At 48.5% G+C, this 25,920-nt stretch overlaps 1 protein-coding gene across 2 annotated transcripts in view; it reads right to left on the reverse strand.

Annotated features, from left to right (window-relative positions):
* Positions 1-1,559: 1,559 nt before the first annotated feature.
* ZMAT4 (zinc finger matrin-type 4) overlaps positions 1,560-25,920 on the reverse strand; it is a 69,826-nt gene continuing 45,465 nt past the window's right edge. For both annotated transcript variants that reach the window (XM_059831448.1, XM_059831447.1), the window contains 3 exons: positions 19,785-20,012; positions 10,045-10,141; positions 1,560-2,012 (listed from right to left, as the gene is read on the reverse strand). In XM_059831448.1, coding sequence (XP_059687431.1) covers positions 1,997-2,012; positions 10,045-10,141; positions 19,785-20,012 — 341 coding nt within the window. In that variant the 3' untranslated portion in view covers positions 1,560-1,996. The remainder of the gene's footprint in view (positions 2,013-10,044; positions 10,142-19,784; positions 20,013-25,920) is intronic.

Below are 25,920 nucleotides of genomic sequence, written 5' to 3' on the forward strand. Positions count from 1 at the left end.
CAGAAGCAGGGAAATGGCCACAGTCTCAGAAGAATTGTGCTACTATACACACATATAACAACCAGATCGCTCTTTAAAAAGGTGGTGCTTAATCTCTAGCAGCGTTCACAAGACAGGTTCTCTGCATGCAAAGTGCACTCACCGAGCTCGTGTAGCAGGGCACAGCGAGGTTTGTTTTGCATTGCTCGTAGTACCTATGTGAAGCTGGATCATGTTTATTGCAGCTCTTTGCATTGCAGCGGGTTAGGTAGAAAACCTGGTCTCTTTGTGCTGACTGCAGTAGGAAAACTAAAATCCTTGTGAGCTCCCTCTTGCCAGTGGATAGAATTACTTTTGTTTCCACTCCCCCCAAAGCCAGGGAGGAATAAACATCTTTCTTATGGACGAGCACCAGATTGCTGCAGGCTGGGACCTGGCTGGGGTCTGCACAAACAGCGTTCCTCTTGGACAGTTAAGGCTGGTTTTCGGCCAATTTTTTCTCCTTTCAAATCCTTTCAGTTTTTTCCTCCCTGTGAGCAAGGACCTCCTGAGCGGCAGTCCCTGCCACGGGGCCCCTGGCTGTGGAGCTGTCGGACAGGGGTCCTGCATGGGCGCTGGGACCCTGGCAGGAGGGGCTGCCAGAGACACTGGCACCTGGAGGGTCTCGAACACATCCAGCTCCGAACACGCCCTGCAGACCTGACCCTGCTGGACGCTTTGCCTCTCACAGTGCAAATACGGCTGCCACATACAGGGTTTTCTGATGCAGTCAAAGCCTTCGGGTCCAAACCCTTTGCCCACGCTGCAGGGAAATGCCAGAGCTTGGCAGGAGACCCGCAGCTCAGCAGCGCCGGGCTCTGACAGCGAGCGGCTGGGGAGGTAGCGCAGTGCCAGCTGGTGCCTCGGCAGAGGTCTGCCGTTAGCGTGGCTCCCAGAGTGCAAGACCCTCTGTCCCTGGTCACAGAGGATTTCTGCCCTAATGCAAAACTCACCAGTGCAGCAGTGCTGGTAACGCAGGCGTCGAGCCCAGACGCTGGCGAGGACTCGCCCTACGGCAGCCGCGGCTCCCAGCCCAGCGCCCGCTGCACATCAAGGACAGCTCCAGGAGCACGCAGTGGTCGGCCTCGGTGTCCTGAAACCAGCCTCCACACGCCTCCTCTCCACCGTCCCCATTGCCGGTCCCCGCCGCCTCTCCCTATGGGTGCGCAGGTAACACGCTCACAGCTGGTGCTACCCGCGCGGGATGGCCCAGCAAGCTCAGCCACTGCCGCCGGTCCGGTCCCACCATCCTTCCTGCCGCTCTCCCGGAGGGCTGCCTGCTCCCAGGAATGGCAGGTGGGCAGACAAACATCTGGCTTTGGGTTTGCATCAGGAAAGTCGATAAAGTGAAGGGCTTCCGTCTAGCCTGTAGGAATCCTACCAGCAGGTAAAGGATTTTACGCTTTCATTTTAGTTTTCTTTGCTCAGTGAACCATTTGTTTCTCTGAAGACAAAGAGGAAAGGAAAAAAATTCATCCGTTATACAATCCCTGTGATTCATTTTTTGCTGCTCTTTATGTGTTGACACAAACCATGCTGGAGAAGGTGAAGAAAGTATGTTTATTTCTGGTTGAAGACTGATTACATCACTATCATGGATAATGTAATAGAATCATTTTATACTCTTGGAAGAAATCTAAGAATAAATATGAAAAAGTAAAATATTTTGTTTCTGCTGTCTCTGAAGATGAGTGATGATTAAGTGCTGTATTTACAGGATAGTTATCATATTCTAGACTCTGTGCTGAATAAATATTATCTTGAAAGGGTAAAAAAATCCATTGAAATATTTTAACTCACCACAAAATTAAAAAAAAAAAAAAAAAAATCCATGTATTTGTCCAAAGCGAAGGTTAGTTACATGTTAATTATTGAATCCACACAGGATCATTGTCCAAGAAAGCACCCTCTCCTTGCTGACCAGTTCCTCTCCGCAGAAGCAGCCTCGGTGGTTTTCCTTGTCTTGACTGACGAACTACTACTGGTTCTTCAGGCTGCAAGACAGAAACGAAGCAGAAGTCACTCTCCGCCCTGCCGCCCTGGGTTCAGAGCTGGTTTCTGTGCACCTCCTGAGGTCTGCCCACGCGTCTTTGCTTCCACCCTTGCCCAGGCAGCCCCAGGAGCACCTCGCTCCCCTTCCCCAGCGGATGGTACCCACCCCCCCTGCCGCCTCTTTTAGCGGCCGAAGCTCCGGAGAGATCCAGCGCTGAGAGCGGAGCGGTACGGGGGCAAACCTGCGCGTTTTCTCCTAATGACCAAAGACATTTTTTATGTGAGCAGTGAGGAAACTTCAGTGCTAAAAAATATATAAACAAACTCTTGCTACCCAAAACCTATTTGCAATTTTAAGGATAGTTTTGTATTTTATGACAGAAAATTGACGTAACAATTTGAAAAAAGTGTACTTCCTTTAGGTCTTCAATTTAAATTTGTTTAAGAGCCTAGCAAACCCTCCAAAACCTGCCTTGTTCTCAAACCAACACATTTTTGGCTGATGAGGAATTTCTCATTCAGCAAGCGTTGGCGATCTCAGGTTTACACTTTGAGAAATCAGTCCAATGTTCATGCTTTACATTAAAATAATTAATCCATACACCCGATACCACAAAACAAAGTTGCACCAGCCATTCTGGGGCTTTAAAATTATGATCAAAACAGGAGATACCAGAGGTATCTTTATTTTCACTTACATTAAAAGGGAAGGGAGACGATTTAATCCTATAATGAGAGAAAGTATTACACATTCTCTCTTCATAGGCAGTGTAATTATTCAGCTGCTCTCTGGAACTGAAATAACAACAAATTAAAATGCCTTTCAATTCCATCTACCTTTTATAACTATTGATCTTCTGGAGTTGTTATCACTCTGAAGGCTTCTTTATATTTTAGGTATCAGCCAGTATGTGTTACAGAAAGCACATAGAAATTGTTACTGCTACCAATAAAAGTTGCAGTCATCAAGGTAAGAACAAAATCATCTGGCTTTTTTGTAAAGTATATGATACAACTCAAGTATTTAACATAATTTCCTGAAATTTATTGGAAATCTTGTATCAAAGAATGCATTCATTCTGGGTGAGGATGCACAGGAGGGAGCTCAACCTCTGAGCACCGGGGGCTGGAAAAATCCAAAGGAAACAGAAATAACAGTTTGCATAAGGCCGGGAACTGCCAAAGCCTTCCCCCAGTCCTGTCTCCTGCTTTTTGGCACGTCATAAACTTCCAACGCCCCCAGAGCAGGGCGAGCTGCAAACGGCGCCCGAGGAGGACGGGCAGAGCACCCACCCAGCACCCGCCAGCGCGGGGCTGGGGAAACGGCTGCCCTGCCTTCGCCGCTCCTGCTGCGTGCGTGTTCGCTATGTCCAATACCCCAACCAGGAACGTGTTTCAGCCACAACAGGCTGTAAATATTTGTTTACACTTTCTTAAATAGACTGAAAAAAATATGGAAATGCGATCATGGTGAAGGGTGACATTTCTCCAAGCACGATATTTACGATATTTTGATTAGCTCCCATTTCTGAATAGCCAAGCAGCTTATGTTAATAAATACCCTATCCCAATCAGACATCTGCGTTCTCAATCAGAAACAAAAAAAAACCCCAAAAAGCCTCGTCGGCACCAAGCCTGCTGTCATTTGCTTCTCAGCAGGCCATTAATCATTTGGGCTTTCCCAGGGTGCAACCCAAGGACTAGGTGAAGGGCTGTGCAGGCAGATCTGCAGAGCACACCTTCCAGACTGGAAACGACCATTCTCAACCCCCAGGCACTCGCTTTGACCAAATACCGCACTCCTTCAGTACGTGTGGATTCCTATAGAATCGATTTTACCCCAACGATAGCTGCGGGATCAGGTCCCCTCTCTGCAAAAATCCTAAAATTAATCAGAAAGCATGAGTTTGAAAGGGAAACTAGACATGTATTAGCATCTATGAATGTGTAAATGAGTGGTTATAAAACCCCAGAATAGATTTGTGAGCTCTAGATGTGGCGGAGAGGTCTGGCTGATCAAAGAGAGAAAGGCGAGAAGATAAAATTCTTCTTTATGGAAGTGGGAATCATTATCCCCATATAGTCAGACTCTTAATTACTAGGGCTGGATCTCAGCCTCCGATCGCTGACAGCTGGAACAGCGGAGGATAGCTCACAGCTCTCGCTATCCAGCACATTATTATAGCATTTGATATATTTGCAACCGGCCCAGTGATGGCACTTACATCAAATGTGGGTCTGGGCTCTGGTACTCTGCCAACAGCATCTTTGGTCCTTTCATCCGCAAGCCCCTGAGGAGCTACTTCAGACCTGGAACCGGGCCTTCCCGTGCATCTTCCCCAAAAAGAAAGCGATTTTCTCCTGGATGCAGTAATGAACACGGCACCCTGTCCCCAGTCCCACCGCCTTCGCATCCTAATTAAAGGAGGGAAGCGCTTATTGCAAAGCCCTAAGTTAATATTCCACACGAGCATTTCTTTGACCCAGAACCTGAACCTCCTCTGGCTTCTTTCACAACCACCCAGGACATTAATTCTCTGTTGTTTGTTGCAAATCACTTTTAGCAGTGATTCTTCATCTTTCCAGTTTATGTAAACCAGAAAAGAGGGAATTTTTGTTTCTTTCAGCCTACAGTAAGCAGTGAGGAGCAAGGCTGGCATGTGATCCTCTCCCAGTATTTCAGAGATAACGCGCCCTCATTCCTGCCGCTCCTCACCAGTCAGTGTTACGGCTGCCACCAGTCCCCATAGAAACGGAGCTGCTGGGGCTGACCACGGTCCAGCCGAAGCGGGCACCAGCACCGCCGCCTGCCTTGTGCCTCGCGCGTCATTCCGCTGCTCTTCTGCTCATCGTGGGGAGGAGGAAGGGAGAAGGGGAGATTAAAAAAAAACCACTTCTATTTCTGGAAAGCAAGTCAAACAATGACTCAATCATCTCTACACAGTTCATAAATCCCTAATTAAAGGTTTAGTGCTCCTCCCCGCTGCAGATGTTCCAGAGTCCAGCCACATTTCAAAACTGCTTCTGTGCCGGCGTGTGTGCAGGCAGCCGCCAGCGTCACTTACCAGAGCCCCGAACTGGAGCTCTGCTGCCCCAAGACATTTGCAAAGCAGCCCTTGCTCAGCTGCTCTGCGTGAATGCTCGTTCCCATCAGAGCCACGATGAACACTGCCTGACCCCTGACGTAAGCAGACCGGATGCCAGATTTGTGACGCCTTAAAAGAGATATTCTCCTGCATCTGACTCGGATGCATTTTTCCTTTATTTTCAAATAGACAGCTTAAAGCACCTGCACCCTGGAGAAAAAGTGGGAGTTAGTAGACATTATCTTGCTTTGCATATTCATGGGCCAGAGGGATAAGGACTAGCTCAATATTAGCTACCTCCTCCTGCATCTTTTATTCAACACCAAAATACCAGCCAAGACACTTTCAGCCTTCCCCCCCAGCCCTCCATTTTCCCCACCTTTTGGTCAAACGAATTCAGTCGGTGGCATTCAGGCGAGCCCCTGAAATTCCCGTAAACAAACAGCTAAGCTCTCCCTGCCCGCCACCCCCAAGGGAGACCAGGTCAGCTGCAGGGCAGGCAGCCTGCAGCTCCTGCTTTGCTAGTGGAGCTCCAGCACCACCAGCACCCGTGCCGAGAAGTGATGGAGGTCCAAATAACATGGCCTGCTAAGCAGCAGTTAAAGGGCTGCTATAAGGTGGGTTATTTAAAGCAACTCTAGCAGTGGCTCGGTTGTGTATTGCTCTCTGGAGAGCTCTCGAGAACTATAATAAATATCCATGACTTGACTCATTCCTCATAAAAGTTCTTCTCTCCTAAAGCAGCTTTTCAGAAGACTCATCTGCCCGGTATTTTTTGGGTGCTACCAGCTTCCAGCCTGCAATCACCTTCCCTGCTAACTTGTCCCAGAGCAAAATCCCTTTCCTTTACAAACTGGTCTCCCCCCTTTTTATTTTTAATTATATGAAGTATGACAGCTACATAAAATGTTTTGTTGCCTTGGCAACTGCAATCCACTGGCTTCAGACTGTGTTATAAGGAAGAGGACAGTCTTGACACTAACCAACAATAATGAGAACAGCAAAAACCAGTGGGCAAAACACTCACCAAGCTATGCAGGAGGGCCGGCTTCCTCGCCTGGCACCCCAACGCAGAGCACGTTTACCCGTGCTTCACCCTGCACTCGAGAGCCGAGGTGCTGCAATGTCGCAGCCTTGCTCCAGGACAAAGCGGCGGTGGAAACTCAGCAGAAGTACCAGGTCTGGATTTCAAAATTAACCTTCTTTGTATAGAAGAGGTAATGGCTTGTAGAAAGCTACAAAAACATAGATGCAACCCTGCCAAAGCGTGTTGTGTTTCTGCTGCTCTGCACATCCCTGTGCATTGGAAACAGGGTGGAGCTGAGAGCACATCTACCTTCAGTCACTTGTACAATAGTCCAGACACGACGCAGAATAACTTTTCACAACGTATTCCTTTACAGCACTAGAAAAGAGGATTTCTTCATCTTCGTCTGCACTATAGATGATTTCTGTAGCCAGGAACATGAGCTGTAGGAACTGCTCTACCTTCCTGAATTCTTTTGCTACCTGCTATTATCACAAGCACCCGACCTGTGCAGCTGGCTCTGTACAAACACCGCGTGCAAGGTCATCTCCGTGTACGCGGCAAATAGAAGAACTACAGTCACGAGACCCCCCTGACACATTCTGGGGCTGTATCTCTGGGTCCAGCTACATTCAGTCGTGCACATGGCTGTTACAGACCCCTTAGACTGTGGGGGGATCACTGCTTCAGAGTAAAAGATAACGGTAGCTCATTCCCTCAGTCCCATATAGAGGACAATGAAGCTGCAAAACCAGCTTTAAACAAAGAGAGTAAAATCTGGTTACATACTAATTAGAGGGTGGGAAGAGCTTTTGTTGCGCACAAACCCAAGCTGCCAATCTATTGTCTCCCAAGCTTCTGCACTTTCCTATAGGCACTGGAGAGATCTGTGCTGTGCTCGGGTACTTAGTCTCAAAGAAAATTGTATAAGAATGAACAATGGATAGAGGAAATAGAATAATCAGAGCAATTTCCCATAGAAATTGGTCAGACGAATGTCTCTAATTGGCATTCCATTATTACATTTGTAACATACTTTCTTTTGAATTTATGACTTACTTTCCTCTTGTACTGAATGCCCATGAAAATCTCTTGGGACCAGATTTAAGTCATTACGAATAAATGATAAGAAACTAAATTTAGAAAGACTGATAAGAATATTAATTTGCAGAAGAGGAAGGTCCTTAAAAAAAATGGGAGTCCTGCAGGCTTCTGTGCCACTCTGGTGTTCCCTGCCCAGGCTGGCTTGATCCTCACCGAGATGAAAGAGAAATAGGCCTTCCTATCAATAATTCACGTGCTTTCAGAGCTCTGGAAAGCTCTGGCAACGCCTGCGAGTGCCACCGAGCCTTGACACTAAACCAGCGCAATGCTGCTTGGCCGGCTGGCGTCCCAGTGGGATGGGCTGGGACACCGGGAGCCTCCGTAAACCAAACCCAGCCCTCCCCGCACCGCCTGCTGCTCCCTTCCCGACCGTCCCGGGTGTTCAGGACAGCGTTTGTCTGTATCCTGCTGCTTTACCACCACCCCCCTGGTTCCCTGGCCCTTCTGCTCGGGGGAGTCGCTCTCCCAGCCTCAGCAGCTGCGGGAGGTTCTTCCGCCGAACAGCACAGTCCCCCCACCACGGAATGGGGATTCCTCCATCTCCCCATCCTACAGCCTGGCCTCCTGCCACGCACGCTCAGTCAGGGAGTTGAGGGTCTTCTCCCCAGTGGGCAGCAATAAAGGGATGTGAATTACTGTCTCAACTCCTGCTGATTCTTTACCCAGATATTCCCTTCAATCCCGAGCTCTGCAGTGAATGCGCTCCCTGTTATGCTCCCTCTCCAGCTACAGAAAGATGAAGCAGAAAGATCCTTAGTCTTCGCAATTTTTGCCAGAGTATGTCAGAAGAAAACATTTGGGAAAGCAACAGATGCACAAGGAATTATCTTTCTGCAGAACTGTCTAAGTGTGGAGACGACACTCTGCTAGTTGAGGTGATTGAAAAACAAAAGCAGAAGGTGTGGGTATAAAACAGAGGATGCGAGGCACCCTCCCGACACCGAAAAGAAGTAGCGCATCTTTTCTGCACATCTCTATTTCCCGTCCATGAGGCTGCTCTGATTTGAAATTAACTCCTCTATCCTTTGCAATAATACCAGCAGCAACAACAGCAATACAAGCTCAGAAGGACTGGCAGGGGAAGGATAAATTACAGCTCTGTGCCCAGGCAGCACATCACAGCTGCTCTCATTCCAGGTTTCCAACGGGAAGAGCTGTCAGCTCTGTTTCCCAGCAGCGGGAGTTTGTTGCACTGGGTGCGGGCACAGACCACGTCTGCACCGTCCTGCACGCTGCGCACATAACCTGGTGGAGCAGGAACGCACCATCAGTTAGATGTACGAAAAGCGAAAGGGAGATGGAGGCAGTAAAGGACTTACTGAAGGTCCCAGACTGCTCGTGGCACAGCCTAAAACCACCTCTCGCTTGCCTGACCCCAGCCCTCTCCTCCACAAAACATCTAGGCTGGGAGGTGTGCTCAGCAACTGCCTCTCCTTCCGCTTCACCCATCCTTTGCAAAGAGCCGGCGGGGAGAACATTACCTCATCCAAGTCTGACGCCGTCAGTTCCTTCTGCTAATTGAGATCCTGAATATGACTAGACGCTCTGGTCCAAAAAGGGTAGCGTTTGGAAGACGTTCAAATGCTCCATGAATAAATCGGACAGAGCTAATGTGAATAATACCAGGAATCTCTGAAGGCCTAACATCAGCTGGGGAAGGTCTGCATTTATCCTTTGGTAGCTTTAGCAAAATTAGAAATTAGCACTTATTGCTAGTTGTGATCATCCTGCCTCATCTTTCAGACTGCTTGTAAAACTACCTGAAGTATTTCAGTAACTAATGACACCTTTTATATCCCTCTTCTAATCTGGGCAGTCCCGAGTGCTTCAGCCTGAAACAGTTCCCAAAGCTCACATGTATGTGTATTAAGAGAGATTAGTTCATTAATCTACTCCCTGGTACCACGTATCTTTATCACTTCATTTTAATAATTTGTACTAACTGACAGAGCAGACTCCCTCTAAGTCTCAAAGTTGGGTAATACATAATTGCTCTAAATCACAGCATAAACATTTTCACTTGGAAACACCTAATCGCATTACACTCCCAGTGCCTCTTCTGAGGTTTAACACATGAAAGAAGCTGCAGACTCAGTATCATTAAGCACGAATGCTTGTGGCATCGTTAACGTCTTGGGCCACTGCTGCCCATTTCTTCTTCATCCGCCCCAAACCAGCAGGCACTGCTCAGGCTGAGGACAGGATGGGCAAATATTTGTGTTCCCCGGCATCCTCTGACGTGTTTCAGCAGGGAGGGACAGCAAAGCTGTAACCTGGCTGAGGACATGGGGAAGGGATGCGCAAAGATGTAAGACACTGTGTTGTAAATGCATACGGCGCTGGCGCGAGCAGAAGGAGAGCAGGACATCTCCTTAACACATGTCACCTCTCCAGAGAGGAGCCCCCATTCCCAGGGACATCTGCAGGCTCACGACCCCCCAGCCCCAGCCGAGCCCGCAAGACTATCCCAGAGTCTGCAGGCAGAAACCCAGGAAACCAGGACAAACCTCCAGCAGCAAAAGGCAGCAGGCTGCGTGGAAAGTGCGACGAGCTGACAGCAGGATCTCACTGGGGCATGCCGTGACCGGCAGGAAACTGAGAGCAAACAGCCCTCTCCGCCTCAGTGGGACTGCGGGAAGCCCATCTGGGCTCAGCCCTGCCTCCCTCAAGCTGGAGGTGCCTCCAATATGTCTTTGCAAAACACCCAGAGCTCCCCAGATGACAGCGTTATCGGAGCATAAAGCATTATATATATATGTTCATCTAGGCGGACACAGACAGACGGGAGGCCGCCGGGAAAAGCACGACGATACCCACTTGGTCTGATGTTTGGAGCCCTTCAGGTGCGCGTGGTACTGCTCTATCGAGTTCAGGGTGACGTTGCAGATGTTGCATGTGTAGCTGCGCTTCAGGCCTGCGAAGAAAACCCAGAGTCATTGATTGTTAATTGTTCGCTGCACTCAGCACTGGCTGTGCGTTCTGGTGTAGGCTGAGGGCAAGCTCAGGGCTGCACAGGGAGGAAAAACACCTTCGTGCCTGAGCTACAGACTGCTCAGAATCCGAACGGCAGCTGGGAAGTACAAGTGAGTGAAAATGGCTGAAGAAATGGGGAGGCGGGAAAAAGCATGAACCTTTGCCCCCAGCAAACTTCTAATTAATTAGAAGGTACTCAGATCTCAAATTTCATTTCCCATTTCCTGGACATTTCTCTTTACAGTAACCCATCTATTTGCTTTTCCAGACCAGGGTATCCAAGCATTAGTGAAGCCTAAAGGAATATTTTTAAGAGGCACAGACCCAGCGGAACCAAGCCAGGTTCAAAGGCAAATCCCTCCTGGAGACCGCGGTCCCCGCAGTTCGTCAGCGCCAGCATCCCTCTCCTGCGGCGTTCTCACAAAGCATCATTGCACTCAGGCTAATGAGCACATGAGGCCCCATTTATTCCTCTGGATTTCTGGTAGCAAGCACAATTCAGGACAATTCCTTGTTAGTGTATTTAGGAGTCAGACGACTTTGGAACCGGTTTTTTTTCTCCAGAGGGATCAACTCTGATTTATCCACCGAAGCGAATGGCCATGTTTGCTAACACAGCCGCTGATCTCCGAGGCCAGCACCTCGGCAGCCTTCATCTCAAGGTCAAAGCTGGAAGCCTGGCGTGGGTACCAGGTGGCTGCCCAAAAGCTGGAAGCCAGGAGCTCATTTGCCCGAGGGATTTACTCTTGGCTGCGGTACCTGTCTACAGGCCCTGACCGCAAAGCAGCCCTCGCTTTGCTAATTTTAGCCCTTCACAGATACAGTAACAAACAACTATTTATAAAGCTGCTGGCCAACTGAGGACCACTGAAGTAGAAATAACACCTCAGCGGGTTCACAGGAGAAATGTTATTAGGAACTTTTGTTGTTGGTTTTGTTTTGTGGGGGTCTGGGAAGTTTTGTTTGGGTTTTTTTACCTTCTAACAAATCTCTTGGCTGCCTCTGCTGCTTTCTGTTTTGTTGGCTGTTTGACTGCCACAGTCACAAGCCATTTCCGAAGTAAATATACTGTGTTTTATTTTATTGCTATGTAAATGGCAGAGAACGTGGCCGTAAGTGCAGCAGTACAGTTGGCTGAGCAAGTTAACGCGAGAGTAGCCGGGCAGGCGACCGTGCTGGGCTCCGGAGAAGCGCTCAGGTCATACGCACGCAAGGTTTATCTCCTGCTAGCAAAAAGGAGACAAATGGTGTGGCAGCGCTGAACCAAACCACACAACCCCCCCCCAGAGCAACAGAAATGGGGACTGTGGCCCGTCCTGCTCCCCGGGCCACGGAAGGGCAAAAGCTGCACCCTCAGAAGGGGCCACTGGACCCACAGAGAAGACACCCGCGGCGAGGAGCAGCGCCCATGGCTCCCCGCACAGGAAAAGTGCTTGGTTTAAACAGCCTTTCTCTCCTAATTCACTGCTCTGCCTCTGGGCACAGATTGCAGGGCAGAAAAAACCAGGCAATTAAGCAGATTCACGCACATCTCAAACAGAAGCTGCAAAGCGATTTATAAGCAAAGTCGCAGAAACAGTCTCTTGGCACTTTCACTGGAAAACATCCAAGGTGAAGAACTAAACCCAACAAAATCAGCCCGTGCTTCGCCTGTTCAGCTAAGATCAACGTTCCCATCTCCGAGACATCCACCGCAGACAAGGCATTTATTCACCTACAGAGCGTGCATGCACAGAACGCGAACAGGAGACTAGAGGATTACAATGGCAGGCACTGCCGATGAGAGAATAATAAGGGAAGAGCCACCTTTCTCTGGATGCAACTGTCTCCAAACTGTATTCCCACTGATTTTCATGTAAGGTAAAAAAACCAAGAGACAGGAGATGATTTATGGATAAAATATAAATTGCTCATTTAAAAATTGTAATGGCTTTTACACTGCTACCAAAGTTCAGTTTTTTACTGGAGACTGATACTCAGACTGGGACAGTTATTACGGCTTTTCTTCTGATACAACCCTTTCCACTCCATGTTATTTCAGACCTTCTAATAAAGTGAATTGTCCTGGGTGGGTCTCAGGGAAGGGGGAAGAAGGTCAGGGTTAAGGAAGAAGTCCAGGGTTACGGATGCAATCTCTGTACATCACAGCCTGAGAAAAACAGTCACCTGAGATGCCCAGAGAGATACAAAAAAACACTATTCTCAACACTATTTAGTGTAGTAGATAGGAAAATTATTTCTTCCTCATTTAACAGTTTGCATCTCAGAATTATAATTTAATGACTTAAGGCTGAGAGTATTTTCAGTTCTCAGCAGGACAAGGGAATCAAGACTTTGTCGCCTCTGAAAAGCTGAAAATCTACAAATAGGAACCCAGCAGACAGGCAGCAATCAGTATTAGAGGTGAAGGAGAAAAGGCCTTTTCCCAAGAGAGCGTGCTGCCCAGTGGCTGCTGAAAATGGCTGATATTACTTTTGATTTCTGTCAGTTTAGATTTCCTGGGAAAATGCAGAGTTTGGTCCATTTCTGAGGCATTTATTCTTAGTGCCCTGGTGCTCTCCTCCCTCCCTCTGGAGGGGATATTAGCCTGCTTAGCACATGAGAGATCAAGTAAATATTTACACACTAATGTTCTGTTTTGCCCTTCTAGATGGGTTTTCACCCAAAACATTCGTCAATGGCTTTTGCAATCACAGAACACGATGCTGCCGGGGAAGTTCCTCCACACCTGCAAAAGCAGGTTCAATTCATTTCTCTTCTTTTTTTTAATTTCTTTCTCCTTCCATAAGGAAGTGACCTGGGCCAAGAGACGGCCACTAGCTGGGTTCAAAATTTATTTTTTGTGGGAGAAATGAGAAGGCTCTTTTAGGAACTACGACAACAACAAAGCAGTTCCTTGCCCTTCTGCAACCTGTGCCGGGGCAGCACCCCGGCTGCTGGCGGCCCCTCCGCAGGACCCTCGCCGGGCCGGGAGGACCAGGGCGGCATCAGGGCCCTGAGGGGTCAAAACCCAGACCCCAAACACACCAACACAGCTGCAGTCGCTGGCGGCATCCCGGGGACGGAGGGGCAGCCTGCCCCGTGCCGGCGGTATCACCGCAATGGCATAGGGTAAGGGCAGGGCTGCATCCCCCCACCGCGCCCACGCGCTTTGCGAGTGTGAAGGGCAGGAAAACAAAACGCTTTCTGGTTTCTACAAATGGAGCAAACCTGGCAACAAGACAGGGAGGGTCGGTACAAATCGGAGCATGGCAGAGTCCCCGGGACAGGATGGGGCTCTCTTCTCTTCTCTCCTCCCGGCAGCGTACCTACAATTTAGCTCCATTATTCTTCCACCTTGGGAAAAGAGTACAGCAATTTCAGAGCAGAATTACAGAACCAGTCACTTCTCTGCCTCATCTAACATGTTTTCACCGAAAAGACAGAGTGCGGCTGAATGTGCATTAAACACCCGTTTCCCTTCTGGACATCCCTGAAAGAGAGAGACGGCAATCTGAAGCTCTTACTCCTGGTATGTAGGGCAAAAGCTGACGTGAATTAAGCATACAAATGCAGCCCTAAGTGTTCCCAGTCCCCTGATGCTGTTGTCTCCCTTAGCATGCTGAGTGTCAGAGAGTGATTTCTTCTCCCCGCCCCTCTTTTGTATTTTAACAACCTAATAATCCCCCTGGCATCGCAGACAGCATCAGCATCACTGACGTTACATGTACATCGGCATTACAGCAAACCATTGATGCTAAAGTAATTTCTGTCCTGTCCTCCTAGAAAAAAAGGAATTGCAAATTTTAGAATCTCTGTGGTCAGGTTTCTGCTTTGCACTGATTCACGTCCACAAAGGTCTGAACAGACCATTTCAAACTGAATTGAAGGGCTCTGCTTAAAAATACCAGAGTTGTGGGCTTCTTACCATGGGCTGCTGCACTCTTTAGGAACAATTTTAATGTACCATGTAATAGTCTCTTTTGACTTTCCATAGTATTATTTCTTTGCAGAAATTGTTAAAACAATTCATTTAGAACAAGTAAAGTACGGCATTCTCAAATTTGATCAGTTTATGCTTACCATAATTAACTATGTACCATAGACCTATACCATAGGCTATTAACCATAGGCTATATACACTTACCATTCCCCAGCTGTACCTACAGACTCCCAAAAAATGACTTTTCCTTTTTCAAAGTTCAGACACTAGCTATACCACCAGTCCCACTTTTCTCAAACACCTCATACATCTCTCACCTAGGAATTTGGCCCAACAAAGTTAAACATCTTCTCTAAAAAATATTCCAAAAATATTCAGACGAGCACTTGAAAACAGCAAGTAAGCGATAATGCAGGAGTATTTAAATAGTCACCTATATTTTTATGTGTCATGATGTGGCATGGAACAAAAATCAAATTGCAAATATGCTTATGGATGCCCTCTCCTTACTGAATTTATTCTTGATGCAGCAGCAATGGTTTTATAGTCAAACCCTCTCTCCATAGCTGGCAGCTTCTGTTTCCTCTATTGAGCCAACAGGCGTCAGAAACCACGTACATTCATGCCACAATGCAGGGGAAAAGATGGAAAAGGCAGCGCACGGCTGACGTGGGAGGTGCGTTAGCACCTGGCTGCAGACCATGCCCTCGGACCATGCCATGATTGCCGCATGGCAAAGACCGGACTGGGGAAGTAAGAAACTGGTAATACTTTAAATTAAGGTAATAAGGTTCTAATGCTCAGCAGCTAATTTAACAGCATACATTAACAGCAGCCTTACTGAATCTTAATTACGTGTGTAGGTGGAAACGCCATCAGCGATTACAGTTCCTAACTGGGGACGCTGATTTTTTTTCCACCAGCATGTCAAGGCTGCTCATGATGACGAACAAGGGGGAATCCTGTCCTCCTCCCCACGTCCAGCACAGGAGGGACTCGGTGCCGCTGCGGCTCTTCCCACCGGCTGGAAAATGTGGCCACAGAACGGGACGATTCTGTGAACTCGCTCATGCTCAGCAGAATCACACACCTGCTAGTGGGTACGTTTTAGATGGATGGAAACATAGCCGGGGCTGGACCGGCTGGTCAGGAGGATGCCAGACGCCGCACCGCGTTCCCGAACATCATGCTGCCCGGGAGCGGCTGCACTCCCGCTCGCCTCGCGCCTAGGATCGTCGTTCCTGCGGCAGGACAAGGGCTGTAGGACCTCTCAGCTGAAATCCGGCATCCTGAGATGGACTTACACAGGAATAGTCTTGTGTGTGACATGAGCTCCACCACAACAAGACACAGAGAAAGGAAACTAGCCTCAGATAAGCTGCAGGCTGAAACCACAGGCAACAATCACCTCCAGAATATCAAAATTAACAGTATTTGATCTCACTGGAGCTTACCAAAGCTGACAACTTGGCTGAAACTGAGGTTTCATAAAACGCACCCAATCAAAGCGTGTTGGAGTCGAGTATTAGCTCAGGAGGCAGTCTGCAACAGGAGGGTGGTCCCAGCCAGAGCCGTCTGAGTTAGGAAACGCTGTGCTCTGTCTGTGTTCCTATCTACTTCTGCATCCTCACGACACATCCGCATTCCCTCCCCTGCACCATGACATGCACTCATGTAAAACTGAATGTGCTCCTATATCCATTAAATAAAATATTAACAAGTAAAGTCATTAATGTCATTCTGCATAAAATGCATTAAAACACATTCCAGGGGAGTACTTGTTAAATCGCTTTTTACCAACCCAAAGTGACAGCACAGAACGACAAGTATTTATAAGGCATACAAAGAAGTTACGAGCTGAGAAGGAAAATGAAACTCAGCTCTTTGCCTGATTTTTCAAGATAGCATCTGCAACTACGACAATCTACCTGAAAATACAAAGGCTTCAGGTGACAACATCCCTGTGCAGCCGTCCCGATTCTGCTGTACTGCAGAGGCCGCTGTATTTTAGTTTAGGGGTTCACAGTGTAACCCCGTTGAGAGGCACCAGTTTCTGCTCCAGGGCCTGGTGCTTTTCTTCTTCACCAGGGACCAAGTGCCCCGGGAAGACGACCCACGTTCCTGCGGTTTACAGGATCCCATCTAACCAGCTCCAGATACACAAGGCTGGCCCTGAATCTGTCTCCACTGCTACGGAAAATTGAAGTTTTACTGGCAGGCATCAAAGAGAGCCCAAGGTGCCTTGGCAAGTCGTTTGCTGTCACGCAAAAGGCACTGAAGCGCAGGTTATGAACACTGATGAGATGAAGGAGGGTCTGTCTGTACGTTAAGTCTTCTGCTCATGTTGTTTGTTCAAAGGTGTACGTATAGGGAAGGAAAGGACACGCTGAATCTACTTAACGAAGCCCAGACTTTCAAACACTGCACCAGCCTTCAAAGAGAGAGCGTTTTGCTGTGGGTTTCAGCTCAGCACCAGCAATAGACAGAGTCCGTTATTAATTAAATTCCCCATGAACGAGACATGTCAGATAACACCAGATGTGAAGTAAAACTGCTGAAACGTGACCTGATGGAGCAAAAACGCAACTCACCTTCTGCCTGGCGCAGGCTGTGGGAAGGCGAGAGCTGCCAGACGGAGCCCCACCATTGCCTCCAACGGAGCAGCTTCCGCTCCATGTTGCCGAACAGGCGCAAGCAGCCGGGGGAAGATCCCAGACTTCAGGGTTTGTTACCATACCCACCGGTTTTTGTCTTTCTACGATCTGCTCCAGGATCGGCTGGGGCGCAGCGGCAGCTGGAGGTGGCAGGTCTGCAGGAAGAAAACTTTTCATTTCTTCCTCTTTCAGGGTATGCCCATGTGCCCTCCTAACAAGCAAGAGCAGAGGGGTTTCCAGGCCAGCCCTCGGAGCAGGGGGTCCTGGACTGGCTGTGCTGGCAAGGCCGGAAAGCCGCACGAAGCCGCTTGGAGAGACTGGGCTGGACCCTGCCCAGAGCAGCGGCGTGCACTGCTGGATAACCCGCAAAGCACCCTCCACTCGGCCAAAGCTCGCAGGCTGCGAGACTGCATGCTCGCTTGTATTGCAGCTTTAACTCAATACAGACTAGAGAAATGGTGCTGCTAGTGATGTTTCTTTTTCCTTTTTCTTCTCCTCTTTCTCATTTCTGAGAAGAAAATAAGACTTCAAAATTGCAGGATGAGCGCTTGGCAAGAAGAATCAATGCTTTTGTTTCCTATAAGTATCAGTTGTCCAAAAATATATCTCTATTCTTATTTCTCCAAATACATATTCTTATTTATCAATAAATATTTTATTATAGCCATTATCAAAACATCAAAGGCTGCTGGAATGTTTTACTTCAACGAACACTGCTTGTTCCAGGCTCACACAATGCATCAAATGTTCGTCTCCCACAGTAGTCAAAATAGAATTAATATTTAAGTTGTGATGGGAGAAGCCACCAGGGATAGCATGGAAAGGAAATGAGTTTGCATTCTAGCGAATACTGAGGTAGCAAAACAAGCGCAGAGCAAGGAGAGCACACGGCTGTAATCCCTACCACACATACTGCCAAACACTGAACCCGCTGGACATCGAAAGCGATGGTCAGGCAAGATTTCGCTGGCAACCTGGGACAGACCACCACTGGGTATCTCTGAACTGCCACTGTTGTCATTTCTCTTGAAGTCAAACATGACTTTATCAGCCAAGGTAAGGCTATTTTCTTGACAGAAGGCAGATCTCATTCTGTGTTGGCTACTGCAGAGATCCGCCTTCTACATCCGTAGAGATCTGCTCTAGCCTCGCAGCTAAACACACATGGGAGCGTATCACAGCCCCTAGTTAAGAACAACTGTGAAAAAGAGGATTTCCCGGCCGTACTGCTACTCCAGCAGCAGAGGCAAGCTTTGCAGGACTCCATCAGCAGGCTCAAGGACATCTTCCTTGGCTCACCGAGTCTGGCTGTGCAGCGCGGCGGCGTTAGAAAGCACTGGACGCCCATGAACTGCAGACTCCGAAACAACAGTCTGGAAGTGTCCAACCAGAGGACCAAAGCTGGCTTCCCCTGTACCTGGGGATGCGCTCAGCCATGGCACAGCTCCGCAGTCCCCCTCTCCTGCGGCCGATGGACACTGGCAGGACCACACTAGCGTCAGCTGCAAATCCCAACCATGCACAGAACCACTGTAAAGTTACAAACCAACACGGGCTGATGAGTATGTAAAGCCCTCCAATTTCAATTCTCCTAGGCACCAGCTAAATGAATAAAACACTTCACAATTGATTTATTTACAGTTAATGACATCCTCAGCCACTCTAGAGCCTGGCACAGTTCAAAGTACTAAGCACTTCCATGTTACTGTCCCAGGTTTTATTTCCCCGCATATTTTCAACAGCGGGCAGTGACTCAGCCACATGAATCATTTATGGCACTGTGAGTCACACTAGGTAGCACACGAAGGATCTGGATAGCCATGACAAGGTTTATTTGAGATCAAGAAATGCACAATATACTGCATAGTCATTAGTATTTAAAGGAAAATTATTTCATTTAGCAAGGGGGAAAAAAAGGTATTTTAAAATGTTAATGCAATGTCTTGCTGGCAAACCAGACTTCCTCTCCCGCATGGTTTTAAAAATCAAACCTGCACTTTTTCCTCAGCCTACTTCAATCAAATACATTGCGTGCATGCAGATTGTAATCAAGACCACAGAGAAAACTTTCAACAGGAGGCTCGTACCTCGCCTCCTGTAATTACACCTCTATATTAAAAAGGCACTTTGTTCAGAATTCAGTCTTCGCCGCATCCTCAGCCGGTATAAATTAGCACATCTCCACCAAAGCACAGTGCGACAGAGCCCGTCCTTCATCAGCGCCAGGCGGCGGCTGCGACCGGGAGGGACCGGGGATGCTCGGGGGCTCTGGCAGCCGTGGCTACCAGCCAGGCTGTGGCTGTGCTCCACAGGAGGGGGGCTCCTGGAGGGGTGCAAGGCCCAAATCCGGGTGACCCCGGGGCACAGCCCCCACAGGGACCCCACGGGAGCCAGAGCCCCTCCCGGCAGGGCCAGGATGGATGGACAGACAAGACGGATAGATGGCTGCTCTCCCTTCAGCGGGAACACAGAAAACTTGTGTTTGACATACCCACAGCAAATGCTCGGTTCATCTTTTCTGCTGCTGACCCAGGGCCATTGCAGTGTTTTACAAGCACTAATTAAATCACAGAAGACAGCTAATGCCCCGCTCTCCATCAGGGAGATGTAGGGAGTGCTCTGCCTCCAGCAACAAACATCCCCGTCCCCTTTTCCCTGCGGGGCTCGGTGCTTCAACGTGTTCTGCTCTCTCAGCTCAAAGGGACAGTCCACATTTGCTCGAGGACAGACGTGTGTGCTAATGGAAGGGACTGTTTTAGGAAGAAGCAAAAGAAATAGCTAGGAAACACCTTTCAAAGGATGCTGCCAAAAGTGCAGACTGTCATCTCAGAGGAGGGGATTTTTTTTTTTACGGTTGCGGGAACCTCATAAAGCAGTAAGAGCACCACGGTCTCTGCCGCACCACTTGACCAGAGGAACAGTGACCGCGGTGGGCAAGAGTGGCATCTCTGCGGTCACTAGATCCCACGGGGGGCAGGTCCTCGCTCTCCGCGTACCGGTGCTCTCACCTCTCAGCTCTCCCAGGTCCAGGGTCTTCCCCAGCTGCTCCAGGAGGTCGGCCCTGGCCGCATTCTTCTTGTGCTTTTTGCCATCGTAGTGCTGCTGTGCCATCATGGGGTTGTTGAACCAGGCTGCGCAGAGCTGGCAGTATCTGTCCGAGTCTCTCCGCTGATGCGGTGACGGTACCACCGGGGGACTATCCGTGTGCGGCTGCTTTAGGGAGCTCAGAGTGGTTTCTGTAAAAGGAAACGTTCAGACGTGAGCTCTTCCAGGCTAGTGCTGCTGTCTGAGTAACAGCAGACCCTGAGGCAGATCCCACATTAGACACGGGGAATAATTAGCAGCAGTTACAGGGTCCCACTGGGTATTTTGGATGGTACTGCTTGGAAATCTACCATTTCTCATAAAGAAAGCAGCATGAAAGGGTAGAGCAGGACTGTTCCTCAGCTATCTGCATTTCACTAGCTGGGAAAGGAGGACGCTCTCATTGCAGCTACACACCTTACCACTGCTGTGACTAAACCTGCCAAACTTATCCTGCTACTTCCAGGAAAAATTGCCAGTGGAGAATAAACAAAACATGCAAAGCCATCTACTTCTCAAGATAGAGAGACAGATCTATCATTATCTCAGGATTCTTATTTTTCAATATATTTGGTCTCGGAAAGAACAGGGAAAGCTGTAGTAATTGTGAATTGTCACAGATGAAAAAAAAAATATTCAATAGTCAGTCCCCTCATACAAATATCTCCACATTGTGAATTGACAACTACCAGCAACCCACGACCTTAATTTAATCCCATTTCCCTTCAGATTCACCATGAGGCCACCTGGGAACACAAACATGATACCCAAATAACTTCAAAGAAAAATGGGCAATTAGTCTTTACATAATGGAGCTGCACCTTGTTTGCCACGGTTTTCCTACTTGGTACAATATTAGTCACAAAGCCATGGAAAAACAGTTTACAGTAAAATCAAGTCCGGATAACACTGGGTTACAAAAATATACAATGACTAGCGCTTAATTATCACACCTCATTCAAAAATTCCCTTTTATGTGGTTTTCCTTTTTTTTCCAGATGAAATGTCTGCTACCTAAATAATTAACAAATGACTCTCTCTGCGATACAAGAATAGGCATATTTTAAGGTGGTGAAGAGGAGCTCGATCACTGCCCTTTGACGAAGAGGCTCTGTGCTATTCCAGCTGAGCCCTGATGAGAGCACGGGTTGACAAGTGACAAACCCACCCCAGTGTCTGATACTGGGAATGGCAGCAGTGAGTAGAACAGGGGATATATTTAGATGTCTAATTATGACTGAAGCCCACTGTGATTGACGCCATGGCTCAAGAAAGTTAACATCGTTATAAATCTTCTGCTGATCTGCTCAGGAAGGGATGTCTATTAACCTTCCTCAAGGAAACTGTATCTTACATATAACGTTACTTACAACCTTATCAGTTTCCAGGGGTTTATAAAGCTTCTATTGTTTTTGATGACAACTGCCAAGGTATCAGAGTTTCGTGGCCTGGACGGCTGGTCGAGGCTCCATCACCCTCCTCGCCAGGCCGCCTCCGGAGAAACCCCTGGAGAAGAGTCTCCTCGCTTCTGCTGCTGCCACCAGCGCTCTGCACAGCACGAGCGAAACCAGCTCTTTCGGGGGTTAGTTAATAAAGCGATTACACAGCCGGCTCCCGCAGAAGATATTTCTTCTCCTCATTCTGCTGTCTCGCAAACCGCCCGCTCGTTTGGATTCGTTTCACCCCGCCGGAGGATTCCTCTGCCTAATCTCTGCCTGCCCTCCATGTAACAAGCCTAGTTAGAAACCAAGCACAATGCCAACAAAGAAAACCTTTCCTTCGCCCGGGGCCCCCGATGCCCCTGGCAGCGTGCCGGGGCCGGGGGCCGCGCTCGGACCCGTCCCAGCTCTGCCGAGGCAGCCGAGGTCAGCAGCTGCTGTGCTGCCTCCCGAAAAACTGCTCCTGACAGCTGGCAGGCAGGGCTCGGGAAGGAGCCGGCTGTAGTTTGCTCCTAAACCCAACACCTTTTCCAACACCTATGGCTCCAGCACGAGAGACGCACCCCCAGCCCCTCCGAGGTGCCCACAACATAAGCAAAAGCGCATGTACACCAAAGAGCAGAGCCAGGGCCAACACACGGTGATTAAGAAGAAAATTAGGAAATAACAATATTGCCTGTCCAAACTAAGATTATGCAGACTTTGCACATGCTCGACCCACAAAAAGCAAGCGTAGCTTGCCCGTTCCTGACATACTTTTGTGACTACCCGCAGGCACTCCCCAAGGAGCCTCCCACGGGAAGAGTCGGTGCCAGGAGCTGCCCTGCGCAGGACTGCTACAGCCCCGGAGAAGCTGCAGGGACCCATCCCGCTGCCGCTGCCCAGGGACGGGGCTGAGCAGCTCCAGGGCACGGGCAAGGCACCGGCACTGGGCTGCAGAGACATTTGGGCATCTGGACCAGTATAAATAACCAGTTATTACGGCAGTCCAGGAGCTCCGTGATATATTTGACTTGCTGCTCTCCAGGCCCCAGGCTATAAAGTTACATCTATCAAATCTTTTGGTCAGATTTCTCCTCGTTTATATGTTAGCTGCTGCCAGAGGGGAACCAGGGAGGCTGACGTTCACAGAGCTGGTGGTGTCCGCAGGAGTTATATCTCCCGCTCACTAAAGAAATACGACTGAAACATACTCTGCTGCTCAGCCATCAGCCGGACCAGCGGCCCCGTGGCTGCGTGTCCGAGCCCCTCTTGATGAGGCTGGTGGCTTGTGCTCATCCAAACGCAGTGCAGGAGGGAGGCTGTCAGTGGGACTGGCACTCCTGCTTCAGGGGCTGCACCAGAGTCCCCCGTACCCACCCCAGCCCCACTCCAAGCCCACCACAACGCCTGGCTCCCCCCGACCCTGCGGGCTGCAGCCCCCATGGCAGAGACCCTGCACAGACCCAGCGCCGGACCCTCTGCCCACATCGCACAGGTGCTCCCGCGTGGCAGGGATTTCCTCTTAGCACACACAATACAAAGCATTTGCTTGTAAAGCCGCGTTCCTCAGGTTCCATTTACAGCTACCACTAGTCCTAAGGCGTGCTGAACCCAGCCTGGCAATTATTGAAAACATCCCATGTCTTCCAAATCCTCCTGAAGAGAAACAGATGAAAGCTGACTTCTCCACAAATGTGGATTTATCATTTTGATATGTGCTACATAACGACTACAGAACAGAAAATATCATCATTCCTGAGCAGTGACACAAAAATTAATAATAAACACTCACAAAACGTCAAACGTTAAAAATGTTTCTCCATCTAAAACACAAACATAAAAGCTGCTAGGTTGACTATTTCAAGTATTTCAAAATGCTAAATAGCTTACGACAGTCTGCCTTACGTTCCCTTTTGCTGTGGGAGGGAAGTGAGAAAGTCTGACTTTGCTGCAAGAAGCAAAATACAAAGTTAGAAACACTTTAGCACTCTGGCAATGAACTAATGTTTGACTTATTTCTTGCATGCAAAGCTTTTTATTCGTAGCTGTATTTAAACGGCACCCAACTTTTTACCACTGTCACTCTCCAGGAACTGAGCATGAGCATGAGCAAGTAACTGAGCCACGACAACGGGGCACTGGAGAAATTCAGTTTTCTTCAGAAGACAAATCTGGGACTAAGGTTGACTCCAGCCGCTGCTGGACGGATCCTCGCACCCAAACCTGAAAGCTGTTTACTCTGGCCCCTTCAGCACGTCTGAAACGCAAACCCCACACTAGGAACTAGAGAACGAGGAGGTAAAAAAGCCAAGGTAACTTCTCCTGCCAGCGGAATCACGCCCTTATTCCTCACCCCGAATGCCGCGGACCCCGGCGCTGGCATCTCCCCTCGCGGGAGATGGCACACACCAGCCCCGGCACCTCCTGCAGCCGTGACTCACGGCGGCTGTGCGGCACTGCCGGCGCTGAAGGGCCAGTCCACCCTCCTGGAACGATGCCTGCAAGTACCCGCACTTTGATCAATGAAGGCAGCAGCTATTATTTCCCCCCACAATTCTTTGTTTTATAACTCATAGGGATGACTGGATGCAAGCTGACAGAAGATGTTGCAAATGACTAGAGAAATTCATCAGCAATAGCAGTGACATAAAGCCTCTGAGGGCTACAACCTTGTACAGCAGGAGCAACAGAAAAGATCACAAATATTTCACTGTAGTGATGAGACATCACTTTCCTATTGTGAAAAACCTGACTGTTAAGGCACTTCTCCCTCTCCTGAAAGCACCAGCAGAGAAATGAGATCCGTGTTTCATCAAGATGAAAAAATTGAAAGGGAAGGTGTAACCCTGTACAGGGACTGAGAATAGATGTAATTTTCTATGGGACTGGTGAGACAGAAAACCCAGAATATTAAGCAGCGGGGTCTATTCAGAGGCAGAACACAGTTGCCAGCGCATCCACATGCATCTGCAAAACAGATCCGAGCCCTCCCAAAGGCAGGTGATGGATGCTGCAGCTTAAGGTGATCAGAAAGCGCATCTGGATTATCCCGTAGGAAGGAGGGGGGAACAGAACTGTCAGGGCACAGAGTAGGATGTACGCTAATGTCTTGCACCACTTTATATATTATGCAGAGCACAGGTTGCGCAGAGTTTAGGATTGATGTAACCTCCATGGTGACGAGAGGGAAGTCTGTTCTTGACCAGTTCAGCAGAGTTGAGATAAACATTTCACCCTGAGGCACGAAACTCATTGGGAAGCCCCTGAGCTGCTCTCAAGGTACAGTACTGAACAGTGCGCTGGCACTACACTGCTCGCAGGGAAGAATGCTCAGCACTCAGACACATGTTGGATGTCAGCAGCAGAGGAGGTATCTGCAGAAACCCTTCCCTCCGCCGCGTTCTGGCTGGAAACGGGTGCCAGTCCAGGATGAAGCCGCAGGGCACTGTATTTGGAGAGGAGCTGCTCTGCAGAGGTGAAGCCTTAGGGAATTTCAGGCCACCGGCAGCGGCTCCAGGTCCACGGCAGCCTTGCAGCACAGCGTGTTCAGAACCACTGCCTCCAAGAACCGTAACCAGGTACAGAATTCCAGTTGCAGACATTTTTCAAATTTTTCACCTTCGCTGAGTGTATTACATATTTTTGATGCACTTATTTTTACTGGAAAACGCTGCTCTTCCAACAGCTCAAGAATTCTTCCTAAATTTCCCCTGCAGTTTCAACTGCATTCATTAGTCTTCATTTTGTCCCCTAAATTCATTTTGTTACTGTGCAATTTAAAGAGATGCTGTACTCCACAGAGGCAACTGTGCGTCTGTGTGAACGAAATGACTCCTGCAAAGACAGTTGTGCAAAGAATTTCACAAATTCTTTCCTCCCTTTACACACAGATCCACTAATTAAGCAAATGCTCAACACAGAATTTCACAACAATTTAGGGTAGCAGAATAAATTTTTGTGCAAGGCTGAAAATCAGACATTGAAATCTGGAGGTTATTTCTCTTTTTACTTGCCTATTGCCACTAAAATACCTTTTCAGGTTAACTGTATTTAATCTCAGCCATAGTAAGAGCACTTGGGAAACTCTGAAAATATTTTAAGCTTTTTTTTTTAATTACAAGATTATGAGAGTTCAAATATTTGTATAGAGTCTTTCTCACTTTTTTTGATCACACATGAAAGTTAAAAAATACTTTACCCTTAACAGCTTAGGGAAACACCAAATAAAACATTCAACCCATTTAACCATCTGAAGGATTACCGTGTTATGATCGGAACAGCAGCTTGATCACTTTTAAAGATGCTAACCAATTACACTGCAAGCATGAGCTCGTGCCTCCCGCACCGCCAGCACCCGCTCCTCGGAGACTGGGCTCAGCTTCCAGGTCCCCAACATCAGAAGGGGTTGGATCCCTCAGCAGCGACGCATCGGTGATTATCAATACCTCTTAATTGCTGCAAGCTAGCAGCTTGCTTCTGAGCCGATTAATCCTATATTAAATGTTATTTATCTCCTTTATGAAAATCAAAGGGAAAACAAACCACGACTCATCCCACCACAAGGCGATGTGGAAAGCGCCACGTCCCTGTCCTGCAGCTCCAGCACCATCAGATGTGGCTCCGGGACTGAGCGCACCCG

This window comes from Gavia stellata, chromosome 31 (genome assembly GCF_030936135.1).
Source record: "Gavia stellata isolate bGavSte3 chromosome 31, bGavSte3.hap2, whole genome shotgun sequence".
In the NCBI taxonomy this organism is placed as follows: Eukaryota; Metazoa; Chordata; class Aves; order Gaviiformes; family Gaviidae; genus Gavia; species Gavia stellata.